The sequence below is a fragment of the Poromitra crassiceps genome (genome assembly GCF_964638095.1).
Source record: "Poromitra crassiceps genome assembly, chromosome: 18".
NCBI lineage: Eukaryota > Metazoa > Chordata > Actinopteri > Beryciformes > Melamphaidae > Poromitra > Poromitra crassiceps.
The window spans coordinates 26,161,028-26,182,422 of record NC_139636.1 but is presented as its reverse complement, the minus strand read 5'-3'; the positions used below and the strand labels follow the sequence as shown (position 1 = coordinate 26,182,422).

At 42.0% G+C, this 21,395-nt stretch overlaps 4 protein-coding genes across 4 annotated transcripts; 2 read left to right on the top strand and 2 right to left on the bottom strand.

Annotated features, from left to right (window-relative positions):
• Positions 1–3,346: 3,346 nt before the first annotated feature.
• ch25hl1.1 (cholesterol 25-hydroxylase like 1, tandem duplicate 1) lies at positions 3,347–4,294 on the bottom strand (the record flags this gene model as incomplete). Its single annotated transcript, XM_083654789.1, has 1 exon — positions 3,347–4,294. One exon carries the CDS (start codon positions 4,292–4,294, stop codon positions 3,347–3,349), a length of 948 nt encoding a protein of 315 aa, XP_083510915.1.
• A 952-nt stretch (positions 4,295–5,246) lies between these two features.
• LOC310792804 (uncharacterized protein) lies at positions 5,247–10,662 on the bottom strand. The gene is made up of 12 exons (XM_083654556.1): positions 10,512–10,662; positions 9,618–10,284; positions 8,963–9,022; positions 8,818–8,870; positions 8,585–8,729; positions 8,071–8,432; positions 7,746–7,974; positions 7,464–7,578; positions 6,980–7,100; positions 6,760–6,871; positions 6,127–6,239; positions 5,247–5,364 (listed from the first exon to the last, which is right to left on the bottom strand). The coding sequence occupies exons 2-12, from the start codon at positions 10,269–10,271 to the stop codon at positions 5,295–5,297; spliced, it is 2,034 nt and encodes a 677-aa protein (XP_083510682.1). The 5' UTR covers positions 10,272–10,284; positions 10,512–10,662; the 3' UTR covers positions 5,247–5,294.
• Positions 10,663–11,447: 785 nt separating this feature from the next.
• Positions 11,448–12,275, top strand: ch25hl1.2 (cholesterol 25-hydroxylase like 1, tandem duplicate 2; the record flags this gene model as incomplete). The annotated part of the gene is made up of 1 exon (XM_083654788.1): positions 11,448–12,275. The coding sequence occupies one exon, from the start codon at positions 11,448–11,450 to the stop codon at positions 12,273–12,275; it is 828 nt and encodes a 275-aa protein (XP_083510914.1).
• A 1,123-nt stretch (positions 12,276–13,398) lies between these two features.
• Positions 13,399–19,844, top strand: tspan3a (tetraspanin 3a). The gene is made up of 7 exons (XM_083654628.1): positions 13,399–13,561; positions 14,444–14,632; positions 15,103–15,177; positions 15,932–16,033; positions 16,638–16,790; positions 16,911–16,994; positions 18,943–19,844. The coding sequence occupies exons 1-7, from the start codon at positions 13,493–13,495 to the stop codon at positions 19,033–19,035; spliced, it is 765 nt and encodes a 254-aa protein (XP_083510754.1). The 5' UTR covers positions 13,399–13,492; the 3' UTR covers positions 19,036–19,844.
• The last annotated feature ends 1,551 nt before the right edge of the window (positions 19,845–21,395 follow it).

Genomic DNA, 21,395 nt, shown 5'->3' with positions numbered 1-21,395 from the left:
CGGGGCAAAGAATTAGTGATTAACGATTAACACTGAATTGCCAAAGGGGGGCATGGTAGTGGGCATGGCTTCTCATAAAAAGGCATCGAACTGCCAAATGGATTCACGTAATGCCATCAAACTTTGTGTGTAAAACAGCAGAAGAGGCAACCCCTCCATTATTGGTCCGATCAAATAACATGGCAGCACTAGAGAGCTACTTTCCAGATTAGACAGAGCTAATTGGCCATGTGGTTTAAGGTAATTGGCTAAAATTAAAAAGTAAAAAAGTGTAGAATTTGACCAGACACATCTTATGTCCCAGTTCAGGTCCAGTCATGAAAATGTGAAACAAGTTGGTAATGCAGCGTGGAAGAAATTAACTTATCAACTGACAATTGCATCACGTTACCGGAGGTATGCACTCATATTAGTGTTGTCTAGTTTACCTAATGTAAACATACACATTTGTATTCAAAGCTTTGATTTAAAATAAATTGACACATTAATATTAAATAGTTTGCCACCCTGTGTGATCTTATGAACACAAACCAGGCATCGGGGGTCAGCTATTGGCTTTCTAAAATACATATTTTCCACTGTATATAGTAGTATATATGTGGTGCTTTATTTTTCCTCTCCAGCTAAGGCAACTCGTATCTTCACGCCAGTGGGAGGCAAAGTCATATATCAAATGACCAGACGTCTTAGAAGGTCAAGTAGATGAGGGCATGTGCATCAAAGAACATACTTTCTAATTAAATTCCATTGAAGGCACAGCAGGTACTGTGAGATGTGCAGGACTGGAACATAGCCTACCTTCATCCAGATGATACAGATTGGTGGAGTTTACTGCGTCAGACTTTCTCAGAAGTAAACACTTTGATATTCCCCTTTGGATCACTTTGAACATGTTGCCAACTAACCTGAGAGTAAACTAGCTTCTGCAGTGTTGGCAACATAATTTGACATCACCTTTTAATATTCAGTTTTCTGCTGTCTCAGTATCATCCACCTCAAACTAAAAAAATATATATAAAATACTGTAACCTTCAGATATTTTTGGTCATATTTTCAGAGTTAGTACTAGTGTTTCTTCATTTCACTTCTGTCTTGGTGATGATCATGGTCTTACTCCGTACTTCAGACAAATTTCCATGTCAGGACAGTGTGTTAAATTTGTATTCCTTAACCTGACGTCAAACATAGAACTCACCAGGAGCTTCAACATGGCAGAGCTACGGAAACTCCGACGGCAATTTATCAGCTACACCAAGATGCACCCAACAGAGAACATAGGTCACATTTCAAACATGTTTGTGCAGTATTTAAACAAGAGTCTTCACTGAGGGGCTCGGCTGGTAGAACTATCAGCCACCATCCTGACCACAGCGGCATGGTGTGAATCTGGCTCTTTCCCTTTGCTGCATGTCACCCTCTCGCTCTCTGCCCGAATTCCTCCGTCTCTACTAATAAAGGCAAACTTTTTTTCTTAACTGAAATGGTGACATTTTGTTTTATATTTTATAGGAGACATACATATTTAAATATAACTCATTAACTCAAATCAACTCTCAATAACTGTCAAACTAGATGAATGATGAATAGTTTGACAGTTATTGAGAGTTGATTTGAGTTAATGAGTTATTAATTTGAGTTAGTGTGGACCAGTGATGTCACTGGTCCACACTTTAACACTCAATAACTGTCAAATTAAATGACAGACTTCAAAACAGTTTACAGTTTTCTGATATACTATTGATGTTCTAATGATACAAAGCTGGTTGAAAATGGGCAGAGTGTTCCTTTAACTATCGGTGACGTTCCTGATACCATCCACTTCCATGATCTTTAGACATACCGGTATGTTGCAAACACATCCCAGCGTATTGGCCACTCCTGCACATCACAGCACATGCTAAATGATGCAACATAAATATACATTATCCTATATAATAAAGTCATGGCATAAATGTGTTTTTATTGAAAAAGTGGATACACCTAAACTCGTCTCTGTGTGGACATGGCCTATGTATGTCAGTGGTTCTCAAACATTTTCACGTCAAGCCAAGGACGGAAGGACCCCTAAACTGATACAAATTAGACCATGGACCCCATTTGATAAGATCTTGTCCCAGGGTCCCCCATCTGATAATAGTTTTGATTTTAGATGTTATGAAACACATGACCAAAATATTCATACATTCTGGCATTGTATTACTTATGGATAGCATAAATTAATGATTCCCCTTTTTGCTGCGGAACACCTTCAAGGACCCCACTTTGAGAACCACTGCTCTACATGACTTGATCTCAAACAGTATGAGTTGGCTTGTTTAAAAGCTCCTTATTCCTGTGGAATGATTGAACAAGAAAATGCTGAGTAACAGTCTTTAAAAGACTTACTGTTATGTAAGCAGATTGCGATAGAAATACGTTTGACTTGCCTGTTTGAAAGCAGTTTGCTGCCATCCTGTGGAGATAAAGTTACCTGCTTTGCTTGCAAAGTCAATGCTTGCAAAGCAGAATTATGTTGCTAATTTGAACCCATTCAACATCTCCAAAAACATAACCCCCCCGAGTGTGTTATTTGATTACTCTTACTAATTTCATTGGGAAAACTGGCAAATTTAACATGTTTTCAAGGTCCTGTACAATTATAGTTGTACAATGGAGTCATTTTGACCCCAAACACAACAGCCTTATAAAACCAGAGAAAATGCAAATGTTTTACACACATTACCTCTTTCTCTGAGAGATATATAGATAACTGAGGGACCTTTCCCATGCAGATTTTGATCTTTAACATTTTTCCCATGCCATGCCATGACACGGATTTGTTTAGTTTTATCTCACCTTTTTCTGCCAATGAGGTCTTATCATGGCTCTTTGAAAGACTAGACTGGTGACTAATTTACTTTATATTTGTGTGTGTGTGTGTGTGTCTCCCCCCCGCATCCTCCCCCCTCGAATATTGACCAACTGCTGTGTGTTACTTGCTGATGCTGGGCAACACTTCAAATAGAATCATTGTTTTGTATGTTAAAATTACCGGCATCAACTTGACCCCAAACATATGTTTGTAAAATTTAACATGAGGGTTAAATGCAAAAATGAAAATTTTCACTTGTGTCGATGTGTCATCTATGTCTTGACAATCCATTGAGATTTGGAGGGGTTTAAATGTTGAATGAAATTAAACCATGAGCTGCATGTGCCAACATATTTTGCTGCATGAAGGGGAACAAGACAGTTACTGGATCTTTATAAATACGATGATTTTTATTGAGTGAAGTCATAAAAAAAATACATTTTTTACTTCATGTACGAAGAAATAAGAACACTTAACATATTTACAACATTACATCTATTTGTTCTTTGCACACACTCTTTTCTTCAGAGGGACAGCAGTACCGAAGATCCTGTCCCAGTGGGTGAAAAAAGGAGCGTAGTTACTGCTGGGCTGTTGGTGGTGCATGTCATGAGCTGGTGCTCCTCCCAGCAGACCAAATGGCACCAGGTGGTTGAGGGTCCATGGCAGGTCATAGCCTACGTGGTCCTCTACAGACATCCAGATACTGAAAATGGTGACGCACCATGTGGTAAATGGGTGACACCTTAAAAGAATAGGGTCCACGTTGCTCCACAGTCCTACGGTCATCAGTTCTGGGATGCTGAGTTGCTCGGTAGCCCAGGAGAAGGGTGCAAAGTATTCATGGTGGATGGCATGGACCCAGCGGTAAAGCTGCAGATGCTTGTGGTGTACAAAATGCCAAATATAGTACTGAGTGTCAAACAGGAGAAGTGCAGCCAGTCCATCAATGAACACCTCGTATACAGTGGGAGCGTTGAGTGGCAGCACTGGATCGGGCAGGATGAACATGCCAATGGTTACAGCTGGCAGAACAAAGATCAAGTGGTTATACACGGCCTTCGTGAAGCTCTTGAGCATCATCGCCAATGTTGGACGCCTATCTGGCTGGATCTTGTACTGATGGAACAATGGCACCCTTTCTCCCAAGAGGTCCAGCGCAGTGAAAGGTAAACTGGCAAAGAAGTAACTGGAGAAGGCAAGTATCACAGGGAAGAAGGGAGATGTGATGAGGGGAAGATGGTGAAGGAGCAAATAGTCCCAGAGAGGTTGCAGCAGCCGGTCCGAAGATCTGGAGGACAGGAGCTGCAGAGACAACTCACTGATGTTCACCATCTTGGTTGAGCACCAGAGCCTGTTGTTGCAAGTTTCCGGATCAAGACAAAGTTCAGCCTTTATGTAGTGCTGAGCACGGGACTTTGCTCTCAATACAGCTCCCCCCATCAACTAAATCTCAACAAGGAAGTCCATCACAAGACATTATAAATCCAAACATTACAAAAATCCAGGAACACGCATTATAGACACAACAGAAGAGATCAGCCTAATCTATCAACCAGTGAAAGAAGATCCAACACTTTCCACGGCAATAAGCAAAAGTGAAACATGATTTTGCAGCATGCTCAGCATGCTAATCTACGTAGGTGTTGTAGAATAGTTTGTTGTTTGGTTCCATAGGAAATGAAAAACATGCCTTGAAATGAAATCATCATTCAACTTAAGCACTCATTTCAAGTTCAGGGAAATTGTTCACATGAAAAGAACGTGTTAATGTTCAGTCTATTCCTTTCCCTCTCCATTCCCTTAGTTTAAGAGGATTATACAGGACTTGTTTGAGGAAATCTGGGTTTACTGAACAGAATGCTTGATTAACAAAGATTTTGCAGTCTGTCTCACCCTTTAATACAAGATGAATTCTAATCAAATTGCCTGTATACTGTATGCCGTGTAGTTCATATTTATTTCACTCATTGTGTACCTTCTCTATCTTGCTTTGCCCAGGACACAACCGCTCTATAATCAATTGTATTACCTTGCTTATATACACATGTGCCTGAAGTGAGTAGAACTGCAAAACATCAGCAGAGTTTTTCAAAACAACCTGAAGACCAAACAAGAGCATCGAGCCAGAAACCTGAATCCAATCCACACGAAAAGTCTTTAGGTTTGAAATAGGGTGAAGCGTGACTGGTGTTTCAGAATGTTAACACTGATCACACTGAGATGAATAATCAGGCAAATAGGCATCATTTCATTGAGAGACAGCAAAAAGGTAGACTCAGCTCTACTGAGTCCGTTTCACTACTACTGTTCACTACTGTTTGGTGGTTAGGTGGCGCTGTTGGCGCCGCTCACCAAACGTCTGGAAACCGAGACTAGCAAAAAGGAGACCACCATGGATCATGTATCATATTTTGTCTTATCACAAATTACTGCGATAATGTCACTTCTTTTCACTAGTTGCCTTCCGTGAAACCGTCTTGTTGGTGTTGGCGTACTTGTGGCGATCATTTCTGAAGAAAAAGGAAAAGTTGTCAATTGGCATTTGGAAGGGAAACATCTGAATGGCTTTTTTGTTTTAAATGAATTAAATATGACTAGTACAGTAGTAGACTCAGCCCTCAGTCTTAATCCGTTTCACTCCTGTAAGACTGAGAATATTACTATTTAAATCTTTGCATAACGTTAGGTGGCGCTGTTGGAAGCCTTGCATCGGAGAACCAATCATGAGTGTTGTGGGCGGGCCTGCTTTCTGGGGGCAGTGACGCTCATGCAGAACCAGTGTCTCGCAAAACATCGCCGCGTTTGAGGAGAAACATATTAATCACTTAGAAACAAACATAACCTGTTAATAGGACGTGTTTCATCCGGCCCCCGCGGCTAGAGGTCTTTTCCCCAGCGATAAGCCAGACTCCCAAGCAAGGCTAACGTTACAGAGCCTGCTGATGACTCACAGTAGCAAGCGGACCACTTCCGGGTAGGAAACATTATTGTAAAATAAACAACAGCTATAAATTTTGTTTGGAGCATATCAGCTTCATGCTCTGTGTTAGGACTATGATAAATGGCATTGCCGCTACTAAATAAAATTCTAATAACAAATGTAGGCGTGTCTGCTGCCGGCCGTTCTCGCCGGGCTCGGACAGACAGTTTCTGACAGTGAAATTCCCAGACGTTTGGTGGCGCAGCTCACCAAACGTCTGGGAGCCGAGACTAGTACAGTAGTAGTGATACTACTAATAATAAAGATGTATAGAGATCATTATAAGATGTACCTGTTCATTTTCACTTTGCTCCTGCATCCCAGTCCTCCCTCCCAGTGGCTGGTGCGCGCTCCTCTTGTCATCATGCTGCCACAGCTGATGCAAGGCTTTCCATTGTTGTACGGCTGCCACAACAAACATGATCAAACATGATCAACATTACCATTTATATCAAATGCCAACATTCACAGTGAATGTCTTCTATCAACCTTGCATGCTTCCATTTGCAACTAACTTCAGTATCCTTATAGCACTGTTAACATAACACATAATGTACAGAAGAAGAGTAAAGATCTCGCTACTGTCTACTTTTACATAATATGAAGAAAACATGCACCAAGTGAATCACAATATTATGGGTTACTGGGAAGGTTAGGAGTCATCGTAAAAAAAAATTGCTTACAGCATAACTTTGTTTCTGCAGCTTTGGGCCTTTCAGATGTCGATTGTTGAATGTAAGCTAAGTGGATGCCTGGTGTTTTCTCAGGGTGTTGAGACTCCTAGTTGCCACCCAGTGATTTTAACGGTGGCGATCGGGGATTTTAGGCTTGTGCTTTATGAACTGATTGGAAGTCATACTGGATAATCCATGTTAGCTAAATGGCTTAAATGTAATGTAATTCCACCATCATAGCCTTAGTTCACCTGCTCTTTGGCACAGTGGCCACAGATCATCCTGGTGGCGAGCTCCATGGGGTGGTCCTGGTCCTCGTCGTGGCACACGTCACAGGGATAAGCCCGGCCGCAGCAGGGAAACCTGAGAGCAGTGGCACATACAGTTACCGCTCACACCTCATACAGGTACCTGTTTACACCTCACATACAAGACACAATGTGAAATGAGTTAGGATCCAGCGAGGATTACCTCAGCCAGCGATGGCTCTGTTTGTAATGTTTGCACGTTCCTTTTTCTGGCAGCGACTTCCCTTTTTGCACAGCAGGATCTCTGATGGTCCTTTTCTCATTCAGATTAAACTCACTCGGGCCTGCACAAAAAACATGCATTGAACATGTATGACGTTACATGGAATCTATTGAAATAAACATTAATTTTCCATAAAATATATTAACATAAAATACAAGAAGCACTAAAATCGACACATATTACAGCTACGTTCTGTCAACAGCTACAGAAAATAAATTTACTGTTATGTTACATTACGTGGGAGGTTATCCACGGAAGATTACTGGAAGAAATTCATTACAGACAACAAGATTCATGACTTTTGCAAAACATTCAAGGATTTCACTAATTCCATGACTTTTCCAGGCCTGGAAAATTCGATTTTGAAATTCCAGGTTTTCCATGACCGTGGGAACCCTGGTAGAAAAGGCAAGTGAGGTCTAACCTGTTTTGTTAGAGCGTGGCTGGATATACTGGAATCTTGCGCTATCAGCCAGGATACTGAGTTTGCTGTGGCAGTGCTCACAATTAAACTCCTTCGTTTGACCGTACGAAAGGTTCTGAAGGAAAATAAAACAAAAATGCTATTTCAGAAGAGGTCATCTTTGGTTCACACACACACCCCATCAAGACTCATATTTCAGCTCCTTCTGGTGTCTTCTGGTGATTAAGATTTAATCACAAAACTCAAAACGTGTGCAATGATAAGCAGGACATGATTTATCACCTGCACAGGGCCGTCTTGGGAGCAGCTGAGACAGCCCACAGTGAGTTGACAGTCCTGAAGCACGAGGTCAGCAGGAGCAGCGTTGTGAAGGTCCAGGTATCCCAGGACGTCACAGTAATGGTGTAGCATGCTGGGCCTCAGTGCGGCACTGATGCTAGCGCTACACTTTTCACACTGAGCTGTGCAGGGCGTCCTCCCGTTCAGGGTCAAGTCGGCTGTTACTTTACACCTGAAGAGAGCACAGAATCAAACCTTCCATCGTGGGGTCAGATTCATCATAATCCCCTAATTGGTGATATTAAAGCGTTTATACCGTTCTTCTTACCTGTTACACTGAAGACAAAGCGTGATCTGTTGGGCCATTACGGTGGCCGTGTTGTCGCCCAGCCTCAGTCCCAGCAGCTTCACCTCTGTGCCTCTGCGGGGATCGCTGATCCGAATATTATCCACCAGTCGACTGGCTGCCTCCTCCTCACAACCAGGGTCTTCCTCCTGCGGCAGCAACTTCCCTCCCTCCACGGTCTGCTCCTTCTCTGTCTTTTCCCCGGTTCCCTCCTCACTGGCATCCTTATCCCCAGCAGGGTCTGTTGAGTCATTGCTGGTAGGCTCTTCGCACACTGTCGCCTGGAGCTTCTGATATGGTATGAACTGCAATCCGGCTTTTTCTAAGTCAATGTCTTTCTTCAACTGTGAGAAGAGAAGAGAAATAATACGATTAGAAAACACTAGAATCAGTGTTTAGTCAATTGGATGCAGCATTTCAATTTAAGTATTTGCAGGTCAGATAAACACAACAGATAAATACAATCATCTAGTGTTGTAGCAGGTTGCTGTCTCACCTGCCTAGCGCCTTCAGTGAACAGTCGCTCCATACTACGATCTAGCCAACGAAGAAAGGGCCGGAAAAGCAGTTCTAGCTTTCCCATTAGCTGATTGGTTGCGTGCTTAGCCTGAAGCCACTCCAGTGATGCTTGTTGTACATGTCTACAGAGGCAGATCATTTAGTACAACTTTTGCATGTGTTTGTATCAATCACTCAAAACATGTTAAAATAAATTTAAAGTGTTTTTACCTTCCCATTACTGATGGCAGATCCTGGTCCGCCGGTATATCTAATGTGAAAATCTGAGGGAAAGTATTGAGGTTATGAGAAACCTGTGTCAACCGTTTCATTTATAGAATATTATTATAGAGTAAATGGGAACAATAGCTGTTACCTCTTGGGGGTATTTTTCTGGGAAGCTCACCATGATATCAATTTCTTTCAGGTCAAAAGGCTGTGAGTTCGAAAACAATCAGTCAGTACGTTTTAGGGTATAATTCTCTAGTGTAACCTTCCATCATGTTGTTAAAACCAAAGCAAGAAACGTGTAACAGAAGTGCAATCATTAATGATCTACACCTTGTAGACTTTGCCCTCAGTAAAAGTGTCACTAAGTGTGATATGCTTCTGATGAACTATTAATTTGATCAGATGACTATGCTACATTTTATCACGAGTCTCAACGGCTTTGAATGACAACAGAGTAATGACATACAAAATATATTTTACTCCTCAAATGAGCCAAAATTGTTAAGCTTTTAATATATGTTGACCCATTCACTTGAGGCCAAATACGTGTAAAAAAGATAATCAGTGGTGCAGTTAGACTGATAAACACCTCATGTTGTTCTGTCAGTGGGTGTACCAATTATCAATTCATATAATCCTAATGTGTTATTACTTAAAATTTCTGTAACAATGAAATGTGTATTGAATGTGTTAAATCACATTTGAACCTGGTCCATTTTGTAATGACAAAGAGCTTGTTGAGCTGCTAAGCTCTCAGGAAAACAAGAAGACCAAGAAGTTTGGCGGAGGGTGATGTTTACCCAATCAGGATCAGTGGCCTCTACAGTGGCCCTGTAAAAAGTAACTTGGCCGTCACTTCGTTCTTGAATAATAAGCTGATCTTTGGGAAAACGCTTCATCATCTGCCTGATCTCAGAGTCTCGCAGCTGCTTGGAGACTTCATCTGTCAGGTCAGAAAGCTTGACCTCCTGGAAGGTGTTGGGACTGGGCCTGGGTGCCGGGATCCTTTGTGTGAGTCTTTTTTCAGGTCCAGGTACAGGCTGATCATCCACTGGGGGTAACTGCACTGGATGCCAGAAGCGACATCTATCCTCCATGGTGCAGAAGCCTGACATAAAGTAGCGACAGGGGCGGCGGGCAGCCCTCTCACTCCTGGCCCCTGGAGCCGCCCTGGAGTTGGTGGGCAGCCTGCGCCCCACATCTCCAGAGCCCTCTGCGTCTAGCAGCGGGACATCAGAATGGCTGGGGTGTGTTTCTCTCTGACTCTCCAGCTCTGGTCGCCTGTTTGCTGTATTCTGATTAGAAGTGGCAGTGTCCCTTATGTGGAGAAACCGGCACCTTTTCCCAAAATTGCAGTGTCTTCCTTGTGAGAAGAAGCGGCACAGCTGTTGTGTCTGAGGCCCTCTGGAGACTTGCTCTGCCTCACCTGTTCCCTCTTTATCAGCATTATCCATCGTTTTTTAACACCTGATGATGGAGAAATGAATTAGGGAATGGATTCATGTATTCTACCAAGCTAAGCTCTATTGAGCAATACATACAGTAATGCTCAATATAAATGTTACATTTAAGTAGTTTGATGTTTGTTAACTAACTAAACATGATCAGAAACTAGTCAGAAAAGTGTGTTGCTAATGTCACTCCATTTAGGCTAACGTTAGCTAAGTTAATAATAGTGGGTGACAGTAGGTTACCTCAAATGCGCCCATACAACGATGTTCTGTGTCAAAGTTATTCCGTTTACTTCTAAGACCATACGATTTGAAAAGCGTATATTTGATGAGAAAAGTAATATTTTAATGGTCTCAACTGCCAGCTGACATGAATTTGGGACTAGCATCCATGTTAGCATCTGAACTTCAGACGCTCACGCTCACTGTCACGTGACGAGTTTGTTGTAGAAGAACAAGAACCAGTAAACTGAGTAGAAAATTATTTTGTCGCCCCCTATAGTTTTGGAGTGTGAAAAATGGGCTTGAAGAGACTGGAGGTCTGATAATAATATAATAGATCCATGGGTCTGACTGTTTTGTTCCCCTTTTTGCGCCTTCATAATGCACTGAAAACCTTGACTCATTACTCAGAATCTCTATAGTTTTTAATAAAATAAATGACAGCTGCTGTAGGTTACATTCTCAGAAAGTTAGGGGGGGGGACCATACATGATTGTGTCTTTATATGTCATTGATGCCCTTCCTTTTTCAGCAGCAGTAGGATAACAGCTCCTTTCGTTTTGACTGTATTTAAGCCCTGGCCTCTGTCTTGGCCAGTTGACGAAACATTGTACCAGCCTTAAGCTACAGTATACTCTGTATTCCTTCACTTGCAAGGTATAATATATTCATCTGAGACCCCAACCTCCGACTCCAGAATCAGTATTCAAGTATTTTGACATCAATATGTATATATATAATCATCCAGAGAGGTTCCAACTTTAAGTTGCAAGACTGAATATACCTAGTTACCCTGAATGTATGAATAATTTGTAGCACCCTGTCAGCTGATCCTACACAGTGAGAAAAGCACCAGAAAACGCTCATTGGATGAAGTCTTTCCTTGTCTCTGTTTCTGGCTGAACATTCTGAACATTTACCTTCATAATTCTCCTTGTGATTGTTATAGGCTACAGGATGGATCTAGCAGATAGTGTAGGTGTTTGGAGAAGGTGCTTAGGAAACGACTCTATGCTGCAGCCTCTGTGGGACAGCCTGAGACTCAACTACAGAGACTACTTGCGTTCCCCTCTATTTCCCATTGTCCTGACTGTGTCTTCCTACTTTGTCTTTTGCCTTCCCTTCCTCATCTGCGACATCATGGGGGACCGATGGCCGGGGGTCCATCAATTCAAAATCCAGCCCAGCCGGCGGCCGACAGCCTCCATGCTGCTGCACTGTGCAGGTGTCACCCTGTACAACCATGTGTTCCTCGTGCTCCCAGCATCAGTGGCCCAGTGGGCATGGAGGCCGCCTGTGGACCTGCCAGAACAGGCTCCGTCCCTACCGGAGCTGATCACCGGAGTGATTGGGAACCTCCTGCTCTTTGACTTCCAGTACTTCATCTGGCACCTGCTGCACCACAGGATCCGCTGGCTATATGTCACTTTCCACGCCATCCATCACAACTACTCGTATCCCTTTGCTCTGGCCACTCAGTGCCTCGGGGGCTGGGAGCTGGTGACGGTGGGCTTTTGGACGACCCTGAATCCTGTGATCCTGAGGTGCCATCTTCTCACCGCATGGGTCTTCATGGTGGTGCATGTCTACGTCTCTATAGAGGATCACTGCGGCTATGATTTCCCCTGGTCCACTTCTCGCCTGATACCCTTTGGCAGCTACGGAGGGCCCAGCATGCACGATGTGCACCATCAGAAACCCAACACCAACTTTTCACCCCACTTTAGACACTGGGACAAAATATTTGGCACACATGCTGACAGCTTTTCTCAGGCTAAGGAATAGTACTGCACTATTGGTGGCTATTCAAAGTCTGTGTTTGTATGTGGGATGGGGGTTCATAAGAATTCATAAGAGATTATTAGTTTATTAGAAAATGTTACACTGTAAACAACATTGATGAATCACCTTTATGTAATATATCTGAAAACATGTTATTGTAATGTATCTGAAAACATGATATTCTCAAAGTTAGACACAAAAAATGTAGGCTATTCAAGATATTCCTGAACCATGTCAGTGCGCTCATATATTCAATGTATCCTGAAATAGTCTGTCATTTAAATTATGGTATGTGTGCTATCTAAGGAATGTCCAGGATGTGCCTCTGTCTAATGTGTCAGTTGGCTTTACTTTGAAAGTGATCCTGAACTTCAGACATGGCTTGCGTTGCATTACATTCTACCTGACATAAATAATACATTCCTTAAGCTGCTTTTCTGCTCTACACCAGTGTTATGTTTCACTTCATTTCATTAATGAGTTGAAATATGCAGCTACATTGGGGGGGGGGGGGCAATCAAATATGATTCAAGTTTAAATGCTGATGTAGCCTTTTTAGTGACCACTGACCAGTGATCTGGTGAGAGTAGGCTAGTTTACAGATCCTATTCTTAGGATACTTCATGCAATTACCGGATCCGAATATCCGGATCTGTATTTTAAGACCAGTTTGCCTCTTGTATTTCAGTGGTTGTGTAACATAACCAGTGATCTCAGATCAGCAGGTTACTCCTACTTGATACTCCAGTGCCCTCATGCATAAACCATCGTTTTAGAGCCTAAAACAATGGTTTATGCATAAGGCCCCTCTTTAGCTGATAAGCCAAGGTAAAACAGGGACCCTTACTACTAGCCACTAGATGTCAGCAAAGTGCTCCATTTGCAGGTTTTAACCACTTTTAACTGCTCATATTTTTTATATTTCACGGCAAAATATGACATAGAATGGGTAGTATGTAGGCTGCTATAGCACAAAGTGTAAACAAACGAAATAAACAAAATTCTGGTACGGATTTATTAGTTGATTGTGTCATGGTTATTTCCAGCCTGTTGTTGTGGTGGCGCTGCCCTGTATGGAAACTACATAATCCGGCTATACAGGACGGGGTAGTCTGACTGTGCTCACAGCTGGCTACGTGTGGTGCAGCTGACCAGGACATGTTTGAATAGAAACCTGTTCCATTTCCCAGTATCTGTTACATTGAATCCCCGTCTTAAACATGGGACTGGGACAGTGCGGCATTACGTCGTCGAAGACGGTGCTGGTCTTCCTCAACCTTATATTTTGGGTAAGTATATTCTCCGATTTCTCGTTTCACTGCCATGGGACCCGGTCACTCACTGCTGCGCACCAAATTTTAGCTAGCTGCGTTAGCTGCTGTGTCTGCACCAAGCAACCTAGCCTAGCTGCGTTAGCTGCTGTGTCTGCACCAAACAAGCTAGCCTAGCGTTAGCTGCAGCAGCTGACCTTTGTTTAGTCTGGGGACGACTAATTTGAGATCCCATCTACCAACACAATCTGTCAACCGTTATGTGTTAAATGTAACACATTTCGGCGTGTTTTTGAACAACTGGCCATTTTCTCTCCAAACGTTAGGCAACCCTTATCGCCTTATTGTTCACCCAGAACAAGACAAGTCTCGACCTGCAGGTCTAGCCAGAAAGTTAACACATTTTCCTCAAACACACAATTGTTACTGGCTTTATCCTGCTGGTTATTTTTAGGTGTTGTATCAGAATGCAAGTGTGTTGTCACTCAGTAGGCTAAATAAGCTTTGCCGCTTCTGCAGCGCAAAATGAGACAACCAACGTTAAAATTAAAGTCTTTGCTGTCATGTAAATGCTTCAATGGCCCTATTTAGGCACACAAAACCAGCGAAATCTTTTTCTGAACTCATGCAATAGAATAGGGCCTTCTCTGTCTGAGTTTCTGTGTTCATTTCTGTGGCCAGCAGCACATCTTGTCTCATTTGATTTTTGATGTAATGTATTTTTGGTTTAATTTCTGAGGTAAAGAAAGACCCATAAGCACACATACGGTTTCCTGTCTCTACCTGCATATGCCTTTGTGATTTCCCTTTCTCTGTTTATTTTATATATTTGATGTGCTAATAAAGAAAAATGAACAAATGATGTCACTTTGTGGTCTTTGTTTCTTTGTCGTCCCACAGGCAGCAGCTGGTATCTTGTGCTATGTTGGAGCGTATGTCTTCATCACATACGATGACTATGACCACTTCTTTGAGGACTACACCCTGGTCCCCGCTGTGGTTATCATCGCAGTGGGAGCCCTCTTGTTCATTATTGGGCTCATTGGATGCTGTGCTACAATAAGAGAGAGCTACTGTGGACTTGCATCGGTCAGTATTTCCTCCCAACATGTTTACAAGTTGAGAGTGGTCTACTTTATTCCTCCCTTTACTGGTGCTTGCTATTGTCTAGTAAGGCAATACAAAGAAGGGCTAAATTGGGATTGCAAAATACACTAGAAGAACAAAGCATAGCCATTCAATTGACAAATGCATTTTTGTTATTGATTTACGGTAAATTGATTAGTAGTAGCAAAATCTCCACAATAAAAAATGTGGAAAAATGAATGCAAATTACACCACACAGACGTATTCACTGTCCCCTGCAGCTGCACAAAATACTTAAAAAGCCCATAACAATGCAGTGGGGGTAAAAGTGTAATGACTTTGAACCGGTAAAAAATAGAAAACAGCCATCAAACCACACAATGCGTTTTACTTGTGTATGTTCGCTTTGTAAAGAAACCCTGTCATTCCAATGTGTCTTTATGTAGCCTAAAATCTTGTAATCCAATCCACAGTTTGTCGTCATTCTTCTGCTGGTCTTTATGACGGAAGTCGCTGTGGTGGTTCTTGGGTATATTTACAGAGCAAAGGTGAGTAGGCTAAGTCAAACACAAGTCACTGTTCAATTATTTTTAGTGTTCTTCAAGTAGGAGCAACATCTCCCTGATAACCCCAACCCCTCCCTCCCAGAGAGCAGGCACACCTTGTGAACCACACACAACTTTCATCTGTTCTTTTTGGGTCGGTCCACAAAAACATCACCAGCCTTTAGCAGGCGCTGTTGGAATGTGTATTTTGGGCGACGGAACGGGGGTAGGCAGTGGACCGGTTGTCAATTTTAATGGTTTTAGTTGCATATATATTTACTCACCAGGTGGCCACAAAAGGGTAAATAACAGCCTTTTGTGTTGTACTGTATGTAGTAGGCTACAGTATTTATGTTTTTGTTTCAACTACAAACATAAATAAACGTCAACTTGAAACTATGTTTTAACTACCACACACAGCCTATAATATTATAGCCTATGTTTATTAAAAAAAAGAATAATAATAATTGGACCGGGCTCGCGGCCCGCTACCAAATGCGTTGCGGCCCGGTGGTTTGGGACCACTGCCATAGACTGCCATTGTAGTGCTAAGCTAATAGCAGTGAGGGGTGAAACACACTTTCTAATGCATGCCCAGTGAAGATAAAGGCATCTATCTACCGGTACATTATACCTTTACTATCGGCAATACGGCAAATGGGCGGATCTCACAACAATGTTGGCGTATCCCTTTATGTCTTACCTTTGTGAATTGGATGCATTTAAATGTTGAAGCATTGTTCCCAATCATTGCCAGGTTGAAGATGAAGTTAATAATTCCATCCAGAAAGTGTATGATGAGTACAACGGCACCAACAGCAATGCCCAGAGCCGCGCCATTGACTACGTACAGAGACAGGTGAGAACATCTCGGCATAGAAGGAAATGCCCCCCGTAATCCAGATCAAGTGATTTCATGTTGCTACACTACCAGTCAACGGGTTGGACACATCCTTTAGATTCTCAAGGCTGGATCTTCAATGCTTGTAATGTGTTTCTTGGACAGATATAATAGTGAAGGTGATGCCTATGTATGAATTTCAATTTCTTCCCATCAAGGTAAAGGGCAGCTACTTAAATAATCTAAAATGTAAGGTAGTTCTGATTGAACTTTTTTTGGTCACTGCATGCTTATCTCTGCCAGGAGATCATGTGTTGGGACGTGTGTGTGTGTGTTATCCGTCTTATCTGTTTCCCGTATCGGTTACCTTTGCAGTTGGGTTTCGGTTTAGCCATGGTTAGGCGTAGCGGTTGCCTGGCGGAGATCTGCACTCTACCGAGTGAACTTTTCTAGTTCCATTTGTGTCCTTTCATTTCATTTTCATTATAATTCTAAAATGAGGAAAAGAGTCAAAATAAATAACGTTTGACTTGTAGTGTCTGATAGGACAGTGCTGACAGAGCAAGTACGGTAGTTGCAATGCCAGTAAAGTAATCTTGTATTTTTGTTTTCATTTGCACAGCTCGAGTGTTGTGGGATCCACAATTACTCAGATTGGCAATATACACATTGGTTTGAGGAAACCAAGAACTACAGTGCTCCCATCAGCTGTTGCAAACCCAACATTGCTGGCTGCACAGGGTCCCTGACTCACCCTGAAGATCTCTACCAAGAGGTAAAACAACCTGTTCTGTCTAGTTATGGTACCAAGCACAGCTCATGTCTGAAATGGTGTGGCATCTCACAGCGTCATACGTTTAAACAAAGTGTGTGTGTGTGTGTGTACACACTATAGGGATGTGAAGCTCTGGTTGTGAAGAAGTTGAAGGAGATCATGATGTACGTCATCTGGGCGGCTTTGACATTTGCTGCCATCCAGGTATTCAACTTTCATCAATCAGTAGTTTCATGAAATGTCATGCTAGTATTCAAATGATCCATTTCAATTTGTTTTCCCAGGCTAAAGAAATGAGTTGCTCAGATGTAGAAATGTGCTCTTCCTCCTTACCTTTTTAAAATCACAGGATAACAGGAAAGATGGCTGAGTGACATGTGACAGATGTTGAGTTGTATGTAGCATAGAGCAGTGTGAGGCGCGGAGGGGGGAGAATCAGAGAGAAGAAAATGCGCAACTTGGCCACGTTCTTTTAAGACAGGGGTGTGCAAACTTTTTTGAATGGGGGCCAGATTAGATCATGTGAAAGTATCGGGGGCCAGCTGCTTCTCGCATCATATGGGTTATAAAATAAAATAAAATCACATACAATATAATTGTACTCTAAGGATTTTGTTTACCATGTGAAAACATTAGTTCTGCCTGTGCTGTTCCTACTTGGTGTTTGTCTACAAGCTGTATGATAGTGCTGTCATCTTTAGGTTATAGCGCTATATAAATTAGGGATGTTCATTTTGAACAATTTCCATAATCGAAAATCGGGAAAATTAACGATCAATTATCGATTATCGATAGCATAATAATAATAATAATAATTATATATATATATATATATATATATATATATATATATATATATATATATATATTTACTCTGGTCTGGTAATAACGTTGCGTGTTCTCGGCCAGCTATAATGGCGATGCCACTGTGTAGTAAGAATATCAGACACTAGTGCTGTGGCCAGGTAAACAAACATGTTACATGTCAGGTTACATGATGTAAGGCAATCGGCGTCTTCCAGCTTAGCTGACAGCACAAGAGTCAAATCAACAGGCCTGAGCCTCACTGAGGTCCGCAGACCGCTGGGTGCGTTTGTTTGTGTCCCCGGCGCATGCCGGTGTGAATTCCCCATGTTTAAAACAGTTTTGTTGGCACAAAGGCCCGTGCCCAGCGAGAAAACTAGAGACTATATGAAGCTCCACCTCACGTTAGTCGGCTGTGCAATGGAGTGGGGCGAGGAGGAACGAAGTCCACCCAAACCTAGTCCGCAAAAAAAAATATATATATATATATATATTATAATAATAATCGATCAAAATTCCACATGATCGAATCAATTCCTTAACGATCAATTATCGATTTTCGATAATTGATGAACATCCCTAATATAAATAAATGCAGGCCATTTAGGTGAACGGGAAAAAACTCAAATTGAACTTGCTTGATTAAACAATACTGTCTGGAGGGCCACATATACCGTAGTATATTTTGAGAGAAGAGGCTTTGTCGCCCTCAGACATTTCTTTAAAGAGCCTGTGTTAACTGCAGTTATAAGAGTTATTATGCATCTATGCTTCATTGTTAATCTGTGTTCCACGTCGGTTCACTTTTTATTTGTCATTGACGCCTGTGCTACATGTGTCGTTTTGGTTCCGGTGCTGAGCTATGTGTGACAGATATGCGGTCATGTATTTGCTAGTTTGCAGTATTAGCTGTAATTCAAGAGGCTTTTGACCTCGAGGCTTTACTGTTAGCTGCTGATGTAGCAGTTTGTGTTGTAGCTCCCAGCTAAAGTGGTAAGATCGTTAGACACTTAAATATCTGCAGGAATGCCCTCAATGTTGTGTAATGAAGAGACACACTGGCAATATTTCCTGGCATACTGTTTCAAGTTTATACGGCTTACTGCTCAAAATTGCACTTTTTGATGTGTCTGAGAGCTTGCTTGAATGATTTTAGGTAAAAACCTGTTTTCTTAAAATTAACCGTATTCCACACACCTAATTAAAAAGTGGGCGAGGGTGAACTATGCAGTTATACTGAGATCTCTCAATGTGTGGCCTTAAAAAGGTTTGTAATTGACATGTAGCCTAGCTGTAGAAGTACATTGAAATCAAAGTCAAATGAAAAGTTGCTACCTGCCTCTTTTAGATGCTGGGGATGCTGTGTGCCTGTGCAGTGCTGTGCAAGAGGAGCAGAGACCCTGCATACGAGCTTCTCATCACAGGAGGCACCAATGCATAGAGAATACCTTTCTCACTAGAACACGCACACAAACACAAACTAAAGTGTGATTTACATAGATCCTGGGTGCGAACGTGAAGATATTATACATCCACACTAACCAGTTATTTTAAACTTTTCTTTTCAAAAAGCTGTTGGCCAAATTCTTGGAAGGTCAATGAGAATGAGGTTTGTAACGTATTCTGTTGCTCTGACTACCTAAGTTTTTTCCCTTTTGATTGAGGTTCATGAGATTGAGGTTGCTAGACCTCCTGTACTGTATGGAATATGTGGACGGGGTTCTTTCCTCAATGTTAGTTTGCACTATGTGTATGGCTTTGGAATATTTTATAAATATTTAAATCTACCATGTATACTACTTGAATGAAACATTTACTCTTTGTACAAGTTTATCCTGTACCACCACCACTATTACCACTGCTACTACTAATACTACAGTAATACTAATATTAATACTAATACTACCATTACTACTACTATGGCTCTGTTTTGGTTGAAACCACCTTTCACCAGCATTATTCTATCAAGAAATACTACAACTGACACCATCAACGACACTGCAGTGTTTTACTTTTAACTTCCAATTAACTCACTTTTCTCTCTGGTCTTTCTGTAAAAAAAGAAGGCCATGTTATCCACTTCAGTAGGCTATTTCAAGTCGTAATACATTCTTAACTCCTATTATTTTTGCCCTGTAACCGTTTTGTTTGTTTTTGTTTGTGCAACCTACTGATGATAGTTTTAGGAATTGATTTGCTGATATGTAGCAGTGAAAGACTCAAGAATGTAAATAAAATGTTGAGGGAAAGCAGAAATTAAATGTGTTTTTTTTCCATAGACACTGCGGAGCATGTCATTCAGAAACCATGCCCAAAACGGGGGGCAAACACCCCCCACACACACACACACAATCCTGGCGTTCTCCTATGTTGCATGGTCATGTGTTGCACACAAAGATCATATACAGAAGTTGAACACTCCAACTTACTTCCTTGACAGCTAGATCCACATTGCCAATTCTCAATGGCTTCCTTGTTTTGCTCGGGAGTACAAAAAAACTTTTTTTTTTTTAACATTTGTTGTCTGCACCGCCCACCACACAACAGCTTTTAACTATCTTTAATTCTAGGAAAATGACGCTGGTGTTTGGAAGTGGAGAGCTTTCCCCCATGATGGGCGTGGCCTATTTCATGCAGTGTCTCTATAGTACATGTTTCATCAGTTTAAGTTGTCAGCAATTTTATATCTTGCCTTAACGAGAGAGTTTGCTCCATTGGTCACCAAAGTTGACCCCCCCGCCCCCCCCTCGCTCTCTAGACAGCACAGATGATCCAATGGCTGTTGGCATTGAAGAACGTCCGTAGACAACAGGGTTAAAGTTCAGCGGGTTCCCATGAGGGAGGGGTGTAAGGGGTTCACACCATGAGTCGGGTGCTTTGGTCTGTGCTGACCCTAATCCTCTATGATGGTATAGGGACAAGCTTTGTCACATCTGGTAACTGAACAAGGATGAGATGTTCTACTCTACACCCTGTTATGATGTTGACAGGGCTCAACACTGGTGACTTGAGAAACAGTTGGCGACGTGCTGTAGAGCAGGGATACTCGACTTGCTTTGCCCACTTTTGTAAAACGATAAGCCAGGAGCCAATTAATAAACCAGTGATCCAAACTAGTCACTTTTAGGTGACCGTCACCTTTTTGATCCCAAAATAGGACACTTAAGTTAATGATTTCTGAGTGGTTGTGTCTATCTGTCACCTTTTTCACTCTGCATGAGTTTGCATCCCTGATAAACAAACATCAATATGAATTTTTCTGTAGCGGATTGTAGGTTTTTGGGGTGTCCGATGCAGTTTAGTCTGACAATTTTGTGCACACAGGATAGTTAGGTTAACTATAAGTGCCTGGGTGGCGAGCAGACGGCAGTATTTGACAATTTAGCTGGAGCTGAGTCAAACTTTATTTCATGTTCATTTTCATTGTGAATTAGAAAATGGTGGTGGGCCACTCTGCACCCTATCGCGGGCGCATCTGGGCCCTGGGCTGCAAGTTGAGTATCACTGCTGTAGAGTAAGCAGATACTTGTGAGCAGAGATCAGACTACTTCATCACATGACCCAAGAATAGAGGGCGGCTGGGTGCAACTAGACTGGTGTGTGTGTTTTCAGATTGTTCTGGTCTCATCTTCTTAGTAATTATTAGTAGTCTTCATTGCACAGAAAGGGGGCATGTAGAGAGAGAGAGGTCAGGTTTGTGCAACATAGTTTGTGGTTGACTTTGTTTAGGTCAAATAACTCCAGGCATTAATTGAGTCATTGTGGGGGGTCATGTTAACGGTGTCTAAGCAACAAATACAA